This window comes from Bos indicus, chromosome 11, assembly GCF_029378745.1.
Source record: "Bos indicus isolate NIAB-ARS_2022 breed Sahiwal x Tharparkar chromosome 11, NIAB-ARS_B.indTharparkar_mat_pri_1.0, whole genome shotgun sequence".
NCBI classification, from domain to species: Eukaryota; Metazoa; Chordata; class Mammalia; order Artiodactyla; family Bovidae; genus Bos; species Bos indicus.
In genome coordinates this window covers 49049091-49063925 of record NC_091770.1, presented here as the reverse complement: position 1 = coordinate 49063925, position 14835 = coordinate 49049091, and the positions used below count along the sequence as shown (strand labels likewise).

Here is a 14835-nt window from a genome sequence, read left to right as displayed (position 1 = left end):
TGGGCAGGAGGGTGAGCGGTTTTGAGAGAGGACAGTCAAGATGGCGGTGCCGGGGCCCTCAGGAGCCTTGAGTTCAGCCTGTGAGGAGCAGGATGGAAGATCGGAGGTTGCCTCTTTCTGCTTGGGGACAGAAGAGCCCCGCCTCCCGATGGGGGCAGGGCCGTCCCCCCATTCCATCAATGGGAGTCTGGACTCACCTGCCATGGCTGTGCATTCTCATCAGAAGTGGGGGCTGTGGACACACTGGAGAGGACTGAACGGAGCCGCACATGTCCCCAGGGCCTGCCATGGGACAGTATTAGGGCCCTGAGCCTTGCACCCCTGATTCCCAGCTCTAAGAGGTTGGGGAGGCTCCCCCACCCCTGTAGGGGCAGCTCTCACTCCACCTGCCACCTGACGAGAGCTCTTGGTGTGACCTTCTTGATCCCTCAGGCCACCCTCCAAGCCACAGGCCTTCAGGGTGTGGAGCCAGAGGACACACAATATGTACCCGCCCCCACCCCCACTAAGCACACACTGCTCGGTGAACAACCCCCATCCCCGAAAACACATCAAACCACACTCGTTAAAGCTGCCCCCCCTTCCCATGCGCTCAGTCCCTTCAGTCCTGTTTGACTCTTTGCGACCCTCTGGACTGGAGCCCGCCAAGCTCCTCTGTCCATGGGATTCTTCAGGCAAGAATACTGGAGTGGGTTGCCATTCCCTTGTCCAGGGCGTCTTCCCAACCCAGGGATTGAACCCAGATCTCCTGCATTGGAAGGCAGGTTCTTTACCAGTAGCACCATCTGGGAAGCCCCTTCCTTCCCATACTCCTCCCTTTTCATCCTTTTGTGGCTTTTTCTTGACTTCTCTGAGACTGCCTTGTCTTTATAGGAGGACACCTCCCAAGGTGGAGGGTTGGGTCCAGGCAGCATGTGGGCTGGCACTCCGGGGGCTGCCCTGCACTGAGAACTATGGACTGGAGTGGGGGTAGGGGAGGACTCTGGGGGCTGAGGCAAGTCCTGGAACCAGCTGGCAGGGGTTAGCATACCTGGCAGGCCATGTGGGCATCCCAGCCACTGGACACCAGAGTCTGCAGCCGGGGCGCGTTCTCCTCCACGAACCGCTCACACTGAGGGAGGAGACAGACACAGGGCTGGGTGAACCCAGGCCCGGGGCAGGGCCCTCCTGCCTTAACGTCTGGCCTCCCCACTTATGTGGATCCTCTCAGAGCTCCCTGGGCCTGGTGTAGGTCCAGCCCTCAGCCCTCAGTGAGCAGCTCTGGCTGTAAGACTGAACAAGCTGCTGGGTGGAAATGGGGGTTTCCTTCAGGAAAACCAGGGACTTCAGAGATGGAGACTGAGGGGCAGAATCTTGGCCCCATCCTTCCCTCCCCTCTCCATTTCAGTTCTGGAAGCCACCCTGAAGTTCATCTGGTCCTAGAGACCTCATGAGGGGAGCCCTGTGCGGGAAGCAGCCTTCTCCAAGAGTCAGCAGGCGTGTCACCCACTCTCAGAGAACATCAGGGCTCTGGGACCCCAGTCCCAGGCCTCTCCTGCTGGTGGCTTGGTCCCCACTGAGTCACACCGGGAGGAGCCCCGGGGCAGGGACAGGACTGGGACCTGGAGAGGAGGCCAGGCCTTCTCTTGCTCAGCTGGCCCGGCATTACTCATCTCCTGGCAGGTGACCGGGCCTCTCTCCAGGTCCATGACGAGGCCTGCTGTCCTCCTGAGCCCGTGCCCCTGGGCCAGAGACGTCTCCTGACCTTTTGCCCTAAGTTACAACCACGTCATTGTTTGTCCTGCATCCTGTCTGCGTCTGAGCACCTTAAGGGCAGAGGTCCAGACCACTCTGTGTGTCTCTGGGAAACCTGTCTTGGACCCAACCCTCCACCTCAGGCAGCCCCTGGGTCCCAAGCCCCACCGCATGCCTGCCCCTCACCTTTTGCCTGTCCAGCCAGGTGCCCAGGCAGGCCTGGCGCATTGCCTGTGGCGTGGCCTGCTCACTGCTGTTCCCTGCCTGGGTGGTCACAAACATGCAGAGCTGGCAGTCAGAGTCTTGTGGCAGCCATTCTCCAGGCACGGACCCCAGGGCAGGGAGGGCTAGAGAGAACAAACAGCCTCATTCCTGTTCTCACTGGGGCAGTGCAGATGGACCCGAGAAGGGGAGGGGATGGGAGCGGGTGATGGGCAGGGGCTGGGGCGGCAGGCTCACCTGGGCCAGCGCTGTCCTCACTGGAGCACCGGAGGACGAGGCCGCAGACCAGCTGGGGCAGCATGCGGCCTAGCAGCGTGTCCAGGAGGATGACCGAGTAGCGCTCAACCAGGCACTGGCAGATGCCGCCCACCAGCAGGGGGACCACGTGGCACACCTGGGCCACAGTCATGGCCAGAACACCCTGGGGTGGGGGCCGAGAAAGGACAGAGTGGGACCTTCCCCCGAAAGACCTGCTCAAGGTGCTTTGCAGACCTTCCCTGGGGGCCTTGGAGAATTACTACGCTGCTTGCAGGTAGACGCTGAACATCAGGGAGTCCAGGGGACTTGTCCAGAGTCACTGCGCTGGTTCGAGAACCAGGCCACAGACCCCCACTCTGACTTCAAAGACTCTGGAATTGTTGAAATTCCAAAGTTTTCCAGAGAGGTAGACACTGCTCAGGCCACATGACAGCCTGGGGCAGAGGCAGAACCAACCCGAGTCTTCTCCCTCCTGACCTGGCGGTGCCATGCTTCCCCCACAGGTGGACAAGCTCCTGTCTGTGGCTCCCAGAGTCAAGAAGTCCCTGGTTTCAGGAGGCCCATGGGGAAGTAAGGAGTTCCCCCACCCAACCTCACCCCACCCCACCCTTGATTCCAAACACAACCTCCCTGCTGAAGAGCAAGGAGACAGAATGCAGGCACCCTTATGCCTCCACTTCTTTATTCATTCAGCCAATTCATGTAAAGAATTGGCTTTTCACTTTCATGCATTGGAGAAGGCAATGGCAACCCACTCCAGTGTTCTTGCCTGGAGAATCCCAGGGATGGGGGAGCCTGCTAGGCTGCCGTCTATGGGGTCAAAGAGTCGGACACGACTGACGCAACTTAGCAGCAGCAGCATACCTCAATTTTAAAGAAAGGACCGGTATGTGGCAGGCTGGTCTGGGCCCTCCCTGTTCCTGCCTTTCATATGTGAAATAAGCTACAAGGATCTACTGCACATCTCAGGGAATGTAGCCAATATTTTATAATAACTATAGATGGAGTATAACCTTTGAAAGTTGTGAATCATTATATTGTACACTTGTGAGTTATATAATATTTATATCAACTATGTTTGTGTGTGTGTCCCCAGTTGCTTCAGTTGTGTTTGACTCTTTGTGACCCTGTGGACTGTAGCCTGCCAGGTTCTTCAATCCATGGGATTTCTCAGGCAAGAATACTGGAGTGGGTTGTCACTTCCTCCTCTAGGGGATCTTCTCGACCCAGGGATCGCACCTACACCTCCTGAGTCAGATTTTTACCTGCTGAACCATCAGGAAGCCTTGTACATCAACTATACTTCAATTTTCGGAGAAGGCAATGGCACCCCACTCCAGTACTTTTGCCTGGAGAATCCCATGGAAGGAGGAGCCTGGTAGGCTATAGTCCATGAGGTCGCTAAGAGTCGGACACGACTGATCGACTTCACTTTCACTTTTCACTTTCATGCATTGGAGAAGGCAATGGCAACCCACTCCAGTGTTCTTGCCTGGAGAATCCCAGGGACAGGGGAGCCTGGTGGGCTGCCGTCTATGGATGGGGTCACAGAGTCGGACATGACTGAAGCAACTTAGCAGCAGCAGCATACTTCAATTTTAAAGAAAGGACCGGTATGTGGCAGGCTGGCCTGGGCCCTGTTCCTGCCTGAAGCCCCTGCTGTCCCTCAGCATCAGGACAGCCAAGGACACCTCCCTGGCTGTCCCTCCTCAGGCTCTTTTGCTGGCTTTTTCCTCTTCCTCCACCTGGTCCACCCCACATCCCTGGATTTAAATCTTGTCTGTAGCCATGACTCTCAGACTGACGTCTCTGGACCTGGCCAGTGACCAGGCAGGCTGCCTGCTTGTCGCCTCCTCCTGTATGTTATACAGGCAACTCGAACTTATCACGGCCAGGAGAGAAGTCCTAATTTTTCTGCCCAGACATGTTTCTTCTTAAATCCACCCATCTCAGTGGGGGGTGGGGGGCATTCCAAAGAGCCTGTCACTCAAGCCAAAGTCCATAGAATCATGGCTGACTCCCCACTTGTCTTCACGCCCCTGGTCCCCTCCATCACCGAGTCCTGCAGAGCCCACCTCCCAGACAGACCCCAGTCCCCCTGCTAGTTCCAGGCCTACCGAGCTCCCTGCCATGGTCTCCTAAGGACTCGCCTTGCTCTCATTCTTCTCTCCCTTCTGCCTGATACTATCTTCAAACACCAGGAGAGAGATCTTGCTAAAGTGTAAATCCAGTCATGGCTCCTCCTGCCTGAAACCCTTCCACAGCTGTGTACTGCCTTCAGAAGAAAGCCCAGGGCTTTCCTGGTGGCTGAGTGGTAAAGAATCCAGGAGCCACGGGTTCGCTCCCTTCCCCAAGAAGATCCCACATGCAACTAAGCCCATGCGCCACAACTATTGCAACTATTGTGCTCTGCAACAAGAGAAGCCACCAAAATGAGAAGCCTGAGCCCTGCAGCTAGAGAAAAGCCTGTGCAGCAACAAAGACCCGGTGTAGCCAAAAATAAATAAATAAGTAAAATTGTAAAAAAAGAAGAAGCGGAGCAAAGCCTGGTGTCCCTTCACTTGGCCTACCCTCTGCTCCCTTCTCAATCTCTCCCTGCAGGCTGCGCGCTGCAGCCCAAGCTCATTCTGCTTAAGACCCTTTGCCCATTGGTTTTAGTTGTTCCCCAGGTCTCAACCTCAGGGACGCTTCCTGACCAAGCATCCCACCCCCATTCTCCTATCACTGTTCCTTCCATCTGTCTTAATTCTCTGCTCTGAACTCATCACTACCTGAAAAAAATCTCTCCCCCCGCAGTGCAGACTCAGGAGGGTGGACACGCCTTCAGTGAGCAGGCAGCCATACTGGCCCCATCTGGAAGGGCCAACAGGGCAGGTCTCTCCTCACCTGGGCCCCATTTCAAGGCAGGGCCGTCGGGTGATGGTCACTACAAAGTTTGGAAGACTCCATGCTCAGGGTGGGCAGGGATGGGGTGTCCATCTAATTCTTCTTTTGTAAAATGAAAGCACCTTTTCTTGCCCTCTTCCTTCCCTCCTTTCCCTCTCTCTTCCTTTCTTCCTTTCTCTTTCTCTCCCTTTCTTTCTCTGTCTCTTTTTTCTTTCTTCCTTTCTCTCTCCCTCTTTATTTCTCTCTTTTTCTTTCTTTCCCAGCAATTTGGTATAGATTTTACTGGAACATTGTTTCACTTTGTTTCTGATACATACCTATTCCAACCCTCAGGCTGAATAGAAAACTTGAAAGCACCATTTCCACAAAGACAACTAGATTCTTTTCTGTATTTTGACACCTGGCATAGTGCCTGGAGGGCTTCTCTGGTGGCACAGAGGTAAAGAATCTGCCTGTCAATGCAGGAGACCTAAGAGATGCAGATTCAATCCCTTGTCAGGAAGATCCCCTGGAGAAGGGAATGGCAACCCACTCCAGTATTCTTGCCCAGAGAATTCCATAGACAGAAGAGCCTGGTGGGCTACAGTCCATGGAGTCGCAAAGAGTCGGACACGACTGAGTGACTGAGAACACACGCATAGTGCCTGGCACACAGTGAGGGCTTCGCAATTGTTGAAGAAGCTCTAGTCCTGGCACTTAGAGGCCCAGCCCGAGGGCAGGGTGCCTCGGGTGGGAACAATGCACAAATGGCCCCCTCCTAACCTCTGAGGATGGATGGGGGAGGTGGAGCAGTGCGGAGCCCTGTGGCCTGGACGACTCACCTTGGGAATCACAGCCTGGATCCGTTTAATCAGAGTCCGGCAGAGCCAGCAGTAGGGGATGGGAATGGGGAACAGCTGCTCAGAGAGGTCCTGGTGGAAGAATCATGCTGGAGGCAGGCTGGACAGCAGGCTCGCCCGGGCTCTGCTCACCAGCCTCGCCTCCTTCTCCTCTCCTCTTGCTCAAGCCTTAGGCCCTGTCTGTATTTGCTGGTGCCCTTCCCGGCTCTGGCCCTCCCAGGTCAAGTGCTCCCGGCCTCCAGGGCCTCGGCTCTGGCCCTGGGGCTCTGGATCCCCACCTCACCTGTGTCTGAGGCCCAGGCTTGGCCTGGGGGACCCCTGGCAGCAGGGGGAGGGCCAGCTTGTCCAGCAGAGGGCCCCATGGCTCTGGCCCCTTCCCTGGCTCTGGGTGCCTGGGCTTGCATAGGCCCACGTGCTGACAGATGAACTTCGGGTTCTAGGGCACAACACAGGGTGAGGGGGTGGTTAGGGTAGGGGAGGGAGCCCCACTCCTGCTCAGTCTGGCTCAAGGATTCAGATACCAGGCCACTGTCTTTGGCCTGGAATGAGGGGAGCAGGCTGGTTTGGGGTTGTGGTTTAAGATTCTGTGGAGGGGATGGGAGAGACCAGAGGCAGAGAGGGAGGTCATGTGGGGACTTTGGGGCACTTGTCTGTGGATGTGTGTGAATGAGTGTGAGTATGGATGTTTGTGAGAATGAATGAGTTTAAGTACATGAGACTGTGTCTTTTGTGTGAGTGTGCAGATGATGTGGGTTTTTGTTATCTTTTTCTGGAGGAGAAACTCAAATTTTTTTAGGCAAATTGTTATTCCTTTTGCATTTTCTGTAATAAGCCTTTAGACCCACATATTAAACCACATGGGCACTGCCTTTCCTTAATCAAGAATGTGAATTGTGGATTCAAAGGACAGAGGTCAAAATCAAAGCTTGACCAATTATTATCTGTGTATTTTTGGGTATCCATGGGACTGACTGTACCCCTCCAGGCTCCTCTGTCCATGGAATTTTCCAGGCAAGAATACTGGAGTTTGTTGCCATTAACTACTCCAGGGGATCTTCCTGACCCAGGGATCGAACCTGTGTCTCTTGCATCTCCTACATTGGCAGGAAGATTCTTTACCACTGGAGCCACCAAGGCTTCCCAGGTGGCTCAGTGGTAAAGAATTCACCTGCAATGCAGGAGACTGGGGTTTGATCCCTGGGTCAAGAAGTTCCCCTGGAGAAGGGAATGGCAACTCACTCTAGTATTCTTGCCTAGAAAATTCCTTGGACAGAGGAGCCTGGTGAGCTACAGCCCACAGGGTCGCAAAGAGTCGGACACAGCTGGGTGACTAAGGACACACCTTCTTGGGTGTTAACTTCTCTGAAGCAGTTGTTGGAAGATTCCTTTAATTACAGTATTTTAAGGACTTAAAGCTTGGAGCCTACTCAGAGTTAGCACAAAGTAGAATTTGTTATTCTTGTGGGATGCTGTGAGTTTTACCTGAGATTGTGTGTCTGTAGTATGGATTTGTGACCCAGTGTATGTTTGTATGAAGAGCGTGAGGGTGTGTGTAGGTGTTTGCAAGTGTGCAGACCCACTGTGTACAGCTTAGTGGGTGGGGCTGTGATCTGGGCACCAGTTGAGGGGCACTGAGTTTCCTGGACTGGGTGTGGATAGGCGCGCGCGCGCACGTGTGTGTGTGTGTGTGTGTGTGTGTGTGTGTGTGTGCTGGGGTAACATATGTGGGGGTAACTCTGAGAAAGGGCAGGCATGGAGGCTGTGAGGGAGGCAGCCTGGAGGCTAGGTGGGCAGGCCTCACCATATGGCTCTGGAAGTGCTCAATGATCAGAGGGAAATAGGTGTCCAGCAGGTGGCGACACAGGGGCGCCAACAGTTTCAGCGGAAGGACATCGCACTCCTGCTCCAGAAATTTGCGCACTGAGTCCTGGGAGGCAGGCCAGAGAGAGGACTGTTAGCCTGGCCTCTCTGAGGTCTGCCCCAAGTGAGCCCCTGGACATGGGGCCACTGCCTAGCTGACTGGTCGCCTTTGCCCAGGGCCCTGGAGTTTGGAGGGTGCTGAAGGAGCTGTGTGATTGGGCACAGGAAGGGTAGCTCCCCTTGGGAACGACTGTGATGCTGAGATCACTCCCAGAGCCCTCTCTCGACCAGGAGACCCCTGGTAAACCCAGGCATCACCCCCAGCCTGGAGATGCTCCTTTAAGAGGCTCACTTCTTCTTCCATCTCTTAACCTCCAAGCTTCAATTCAGGGTATGGGCCTCATTACCTGGAAAATGGCCTCCTTGGCCATCTTGGTGAGGAGGCGGGAGATGTTCTCACATTCCTGGCACAGGTCATCCTGAGGAGAGGGCCCCAGGGTGGAGCACGTGATGGGGGGCATGCTCCCAGCTCAGGTGGCTAAGGCTGACAGGGCACTCCAAGACACAGGAAAGTGTCCATGATCCCACCCCATCCCATTCATCCCATTCCATCCCACCCTGTCCATCCCATTCCATCCCATTCATTCCATCCCACTCATCCTACCCTGTCCATCCCATATCACTGCATCCCATCCATCTCATCCCATCCCATCCCATCTCACCCCATCCATGCCATCCCATTCATCCCACCCCACCCTATCCATCATATTCTATCCCATTCCACTCCATCCCATCCTATCCCCTACAGGGGCTCCAATCCATCAGGCACATCCAGAGTCTACCCAGGACCCTTTACCCTGAGCCCTTTTGTCTCCCTACATCCTTGGGTAGTACTCACGGCTTCCACATGTCCCCAGACTTCCTGCAGGCAGTGCCCTAGGGCTCTGCACTGCAATGCTTGCTCCAGACTTTGACACCAGAACTCGGGGCCCTGGGCACAGGCCAGGGAATAGGTGATCGCAGCAGCTGTGGTTTGAAGCCAGAGCAACCTTGGGATCCATGCCACACCTGGTGCACTGGCCTCCCCCAAACTCCACACCTAATTTTACTGGGATGCATGGCTCTTAAACCTGCTAGAGTCAGACAGCTCTGGCTTCTGCTCTGTGTGTGTATGCTAAGTTGCTTCAGTCATGTCCAACTCTTTGAGACACTTTGAACTGTAACCCCCCAGGCTTCTCTGTCCCAGGGATTATCCAGGCATGAATGCTGGAGTGGGTTGCTATGCCCTTCCTCAGGGGATCTTCCTGACCCAGAGATCAAACCCGTGTCTCTTGCATCTCCTACACTGGCAGGCGGGTTCTTTACTGTAACATCACCTAGGAAGCTCTCTACCTGCTCTGGTGCCCACCAGCTGTGTGACCTTGGACAAGCCCTAGAGTCTCTGAATCAAGGCTCCCTCTTCTTTAAAATGAGGATAATGTCCAGACTAAGGATAATGCTTGGGACAGAACCAGGGCTCAGCGAATGGTGGAGCAGTTTGCAATGCCCCCTCCACCCTAGGCCTGGAAGGTGGGGAAGCAAGGGGAGGCTGGGGGGACTCACCAGTGCCTGGACCACAGAGTATGGGCAGCAGCAGAAGCCATGGAAGCAGGTGTGACTTGGCCATGGCACCTCCACAGCCTGGACACCCTGCTTGGGGCGGGGGCCCTTATAGCTGGGGGCTGGGGTGTGGGGGCAGGACTCTGTGGGAGCAGCGATGACCTCAGTGTTTGTCTTTGCCCTAGAGAGCCCTCCAGATGCTTTGATCCCCACCTCTTCCCAGCAGTGACACTCCTGCCTGCCCCCCTGGCTACCCCCACCCTGCCATATCCTGCCCAATGATCTTCCCTGGTCCCTTTGCCGCCCTCCCACCCCCAAACACACATTCTTCCTCTCAGGGGCCTGGACTCCCTCCAACCTGGGGGCTCTTGATCCTTCACATCCAATCCCATCTCCCTGGGTTACAGAAGGGGAACTGAGACAGGACCAGAGTAGCAGGAGTGACTCCCCTCCCTTCTCTACCTGGGGCCTCTCTGGCCTCCTCTACTCTTGAGCAATGACTCTTAAGAGCTTCCTGCCTGGCTCTTGACCAGGGGCAAGCCCTGGAGGGGCGAGCCTGGAGATGGCCACCTACCGCAACCCTCTCCTTATTTTTTCCTCCAGAAAACTCCTCTGCTTCTCTGAGAACATGGCCGGCATCGCTCAGAAGAGCGTTTACATGAAGCAAAGAGAAAAAAAAAAAAAAAACAACCAAGTGTCCCAAGTATCTGAGACAAGGGGCACAGCTTGGCAGCTCAGGGGGAAGAAACTGTCCTTTGCAGTTGCCTGGTCAGGCCCCCCTGGGCAGCGCACATACCAGAATAAGCTGACCACCTAGGAGGGGCAGACACAAAGGGTGAGAGCAGGGAGTCAGGCGCTGGCTCCTGGGCACCACTGTGGCCACCCATGTGGCTGAGTCCTGGGGTGCCCTCTCCAGCAGAAGATCACGGGTACTACCTCTGGCTCAGGCAGGTGGGAATCAGTACCACTGGACTCAGGATAGCCGAAAGACTCTCAAGGTCACAAGGGGTTCGGGCAGTTTCTGTTGGCCTCAAGCCCTCGTCAGTATGACAAATGGTTGCTATCATGGGAGTCAACCAAGAGTGTGTGTAAACATGTGACAAACATGGGTCCCCGCGATTTGCGTTCCTCCCAAGAAGGTGGGACTGGTGAGTGTTTAACAGAGGAGCTGCCCTGGGCACACTCAGGACTGCCCTAGCCGCAGAGGGTGGGGGCTGCCTCCGGGGTGTTGGTCAGGGTGTCTAATTGCCTTCTTGCTCACAGCACACCGCAGGGCAGGCTGGTTCAGCGGGGAGGCTCAGGTTCATGCAGTCACTCTGGGGCGCAGGCCCATCCTTCCGCTTGTTCTGCTGTTCCCCAGGCCTTGGGGTCCTCCCCTGGTTCCTCTGTATCTGGACGGCAGAAAGACGGGTGGGGAGTTGAGGATCAGGCCCAAGAGTAGCCTTCATTTCTGCTCCCAGTTCATGGGCCAGGACTCCATCACACTGTCCCACTTAATGGGACACTTAATGGGACTCCCGGGCGCCCAGGGGAATGGGACCTGGGGCTGGACACATGGCCTTGTCTCAGATCCATCATGCTGAACACAACACTGTGTGTTCTGGGGGGTTTTCTGGATAGTGTTTCCATGGCTTCCATCAAATCCTCAAAGAGCCGCTCTCACCTTCTGAGATAGCCCATGCTCTATCTGTGGAGTATGTTTCTCTCTAAATAAATCCACTTCTTAGCTTTCACTTCGTCTCTCACTGAATTCTGTCTGCAATGAGACATCAAGAATCTGAGCCTCATTAAGTCTTGAAACTTGGCACTGTGGATGCTTGCTGCTCTGGACTCACATCCTCTTGACATGGTAACTCCAGATGAAGGAGAGTCTCTTCCAGGGTTCATGAATTAATCTCAGGGACGCCTACATTTGGCTCTAATTAGGTCACATGTTTCCAAACCAATTGCTATGGCAGGAGGATAAAATTGGCCTAGGCAGCTTCTGGGGGTGGAGCGGGGTGGGGGGCAGAGAGAATTTCCATTTTACAAGGTGACCAAATGTCTCAGACAACCATCTTGAGGTAAAGATACTGAAACTCCTTCAAGTGGGAGAAGTTAACTCATATGCTGCCCCTAAGCACATAGACCCCAGATAAGTTGGACCTGAAGATTAATGATGCTGACTCCCAACTGCTTCACCACAAACTCATCAGAAGAAAGTCCATGAGCTGATCACGCCCTTTACTATAAACCATTGTATGAATTGTATGTAGAGTATGAACCATTACTATAAAACTTCTCCAAGTTAGGACACGTAGTTTTTGAGGCTGGAGCCCACTGTGTCCCCCTTTGCCTGGCAAAGTAATGAAGCTATTTTCTTCTGCTTCAGCCTCCCTTTACCCCCAAATCCTCAAAGAGAGTTCCAGGTCACCACACTCTGTAGAGCTGTGATCCAAGAGGACAAAATAAACACACAATACCAGTCATTGGCTGAGCTGCTCTGGCCCAGGGCAAGGGTGAGATTGTTGGCCTCGTGGTCCCTGGGTGGGTCTCTGGTTTTTCCTGCTTTGATGTTACCTGCATCTCAATCTCTGATTAAAATTTTACTTCTCAGGGGTGGGAGGAGGGAGGGGTGGGTGGGCAGTTTGGGGTTAGTAGATGCAAACTATTATATGTAGAATGGATAAAAAACAGAATCCTACTGTACAGAATAGGGAACTATCTTCAGCATCCTGTGATAAACCATAATGGAAAACAATATAAAAAAGAATGTACACATGCGTATAACTGAGTCACTTTATTGTACAGCAGAAATTAACACAACATTGTAAATCAACTCTCCTTCAATGTAAAATAAATTAAAAAAAAGAAAAGAAACCAAAAAAAAAAAAAAGAAGGAAAAGAAAGAAAATAATATTGGGCTTCTACAGGGAGAGCCTGCACAGATGTGCTGTACAGCTAGTTGTCCTGACCCGCCTATTTTTTTTTTTTTTACCTATTTATTTTGTATTGAAGAATAGCCAATTAACAAACAAGGCTGTGATAGTTTCAGGTAAACAGCAAAGGGACTCAGCCATACAAATACATGAATCCCTTCTCCCCTATACTCCCCTCCCATCTAGGCTGCGAAACAACATTGAGCAGAATTCCTTGCTGGTTATCCATTTTAATCAGTGGTGTGTACATGACCATCCCCAAATCCCTAACTATCCCTTCCCCCTATCCTCCCCACCCACTCAAACTCTGAAACCACAACTTTGTTCTCTAAGTCTGTGAGTCTCTTTCTATTTTGTAAGTAAGTTCATTTCTATCATTTCTTTTTAGATTCCACATTTAAGGGATGTCATACAATGTTTCTCCTTTTCTGACTTATTTCACTCTTCATGACATTCTCTAGGTCCAGCCATGTTGCTGAAAATGACATTATTCCATTCTTTTCAATGGTTTAGTGATCTTCCGTTGTATATATGTACCACATCTTTATGCATTCCTCTGTCGATGGACATTTAGGTTGATTCTATGTCTTGGCTACTGTAAACAGTGCTGCAATGAACACTATGGTGTATGCATCCTTTTGGATCATGTTTTTCTCTAGACACATGCCCAGGAGTGGACTTGCAGGGTCATACAGAAGGTCTATGTTTAGTTTTTTAAGGAACCTCCATACTGTTCTTCATATGACTGTACCAATTTACATTCCCATTAAAATGGGCTCAATACAGGACAGAAATGGTATGGACCTAACAGAAGCAGAAGATATTAAGAAGATGTGGCAAGAATACACAGAAGAACTATACAAAAAAGATCTTCATGACCCAGATAATCATGGTGGTGTGATCACTCACCTAGAGCCAGACATCCTGGAATGAGAAGTCAAGTGGGCCTTAGGAAGCATCACTATGAACAAAGCTAGAGGAGGTGATGGAATTCCAGATGAGCTATTCCAAATCCTGAAAGATGATGCTGTGAAAGTGCTGCACTCAATATGCTAGCAAATTTGGAAAACTCAGCAGTGGCCACAGAACTGGAAAAGGTCAGTTTCCATTCCAATCCCAAAGAAAGGCAATGCCAAAGAATGCTCAAACTACCGCACAATTGCACTCATCTCACATGCTAGTAAAGTCATGCTTAAAATTCTCCAAGCCAGGCTTCAGCAATATGTGAACCGTGAACTTCCAGATGTTCAAGCTGGTTTTAGAAAAGGCAAAGGAACAAGAGATCAAATTGCCAACATCCACTGGATCATCAAAAAAGCAAGAGAGTTCCAGAAAAACATCTATTTCTGCTTTCTTGACTATGCCAAAACCTTTGACTGTGTGGATCACAATAAACTCTGGAAAATTCTGAAGGAGATGGGAATACTAGACCACCTGACCTGCCTCTTGAGAAATCTGTAAACAGGTCAGGAAGCAACAGTTAGAACTGGACATGGAACAACAGACTGGTTCCAAATAGGAAAAGGAGTACATCAAGGCTGTATATTGTCACCCTGCTTATTTAACTTACATGCAGAGTACATCATGAGAAACGCTGGGCTGCAAGAAGCACAAGCTGGAATCAAGATTGCTGGAAGAAATATCAATAACCTCAGACATGCAGATGACACCACCCTTATGGCAGAAAGTGAAGAGGAACTAAAGAGCCTCTTGATGAAAGTGAAAGAGGAGAGTGAAACAGTTGGCTTAAAGCTCAACATTCAGAAAACTAAGATCATGGCATCTGGTCCCATCACTTCATGGGAAATAGATGGGGAAACAGTGTCAGACTTTATTTTTCTGGGCCCCCAAAATCACTGCAGATGGTGACTGCAGCCATGAAATTAAAAGACGCCTACTTCTTGGAAGGAACGTTATGATCAATTTAGACAGCATATTAAAAAGCAGAGACATTACTTTGTCAACAAAGGTCTGTCTAGTCAAAGCTATGGTTTTTCCAGTAGTCATATATGGATGTGAGAGTTGGACTGTAAAGAAAGCTGAGCGCCGAAGACTTGATGTTTTTGAACTGTGGTGTTGGAGAAGACTCTTGAGAGTCCCTTGGACTGCAAGGAGATCCAACCAGTCCATCCTAAAGGAGATCAGTCCTGGGTGTTCATTGGAAGGACTGATGTTGAAGCTGAAACTCCAATACTTTGGCTACCTGATGCAAAGATCTGACTCATTTGAAAAGACCCTGATGCTGGGAAAGATTGAGGGCAGGAGGAGAAGGGGACGAAAGAGGATGAGATGGTTGGATGGCATCACCGACTTAGTGGATATGGATGTGGGTGGACTCCAGGAGTTGGTGATGGACAGGGAGGCCTGCTGCTGCTGCTAAGTCATTTCAGTCATGTCCGACTCTGTGCGACCCCATAGACGGCAGCCCACCCAGGCTGCCCCGTCCCTGGGATTCTCCAGGCAAGAACACTGGAGTGGGTTGCCATTTCCTTCTCCAATGCATGAAAGTGAAAAGTGAA

The 14835-nt window shown here is 52.1% G+C and overlaps 1 protein-coding gene across 1 annotated transcript; it reads right to left on the bottom strand.

Annotated features, from left to right (window-relative positions):
* Positions 1-219: 219 nt before the first annotated feature.
* Positions 220-9465, bottom strand: SFTPB (surfactant protein B). The gene is made up of 10 exons (XM_019969672.2): positions 9402-9465; positions 8698-8825; positions 8207-8278; positions 7741-7866; positions 6223-6375; positions 5922-6011; positions 2194-2377; positions 1921-2081; positions 1031-1111; positions 220-282 (listed from the first exon to the last, which is right to left on the bottom strand). Exons 1-10 carry the CDS (start codon positions 9463-9465, stop codon positions 220-222), a joined length of 1122 nt encoding a protein of 373 aa, XP_019825231.2.
* Positions 9466-14835: the final 5370 nt, after the last annotated feature.

Coding starts and splice junctions, on each gene's coding strand:
- SFTPB (XM_019969672.2), bottom strand. CDS start 9,465: ATGGCCAAGTCACACCTGCTTCCATGGCTTCTGCTGCTGCCCATACTC. Junction 8,279..8,697: donor TCTGGGGACATGTGGAAGCC/GTGAGTACTACC, acceptor CCCTCTCCTCAG/GATGACCTGTGCCAGGAATG. Junction 283..1,030: donor ATGCCCACATGGCCTGCCAG/GTATGCTAACCC, acceptor GTCCCATGGCAG/GCCCTGGGGACATGTGCGGC.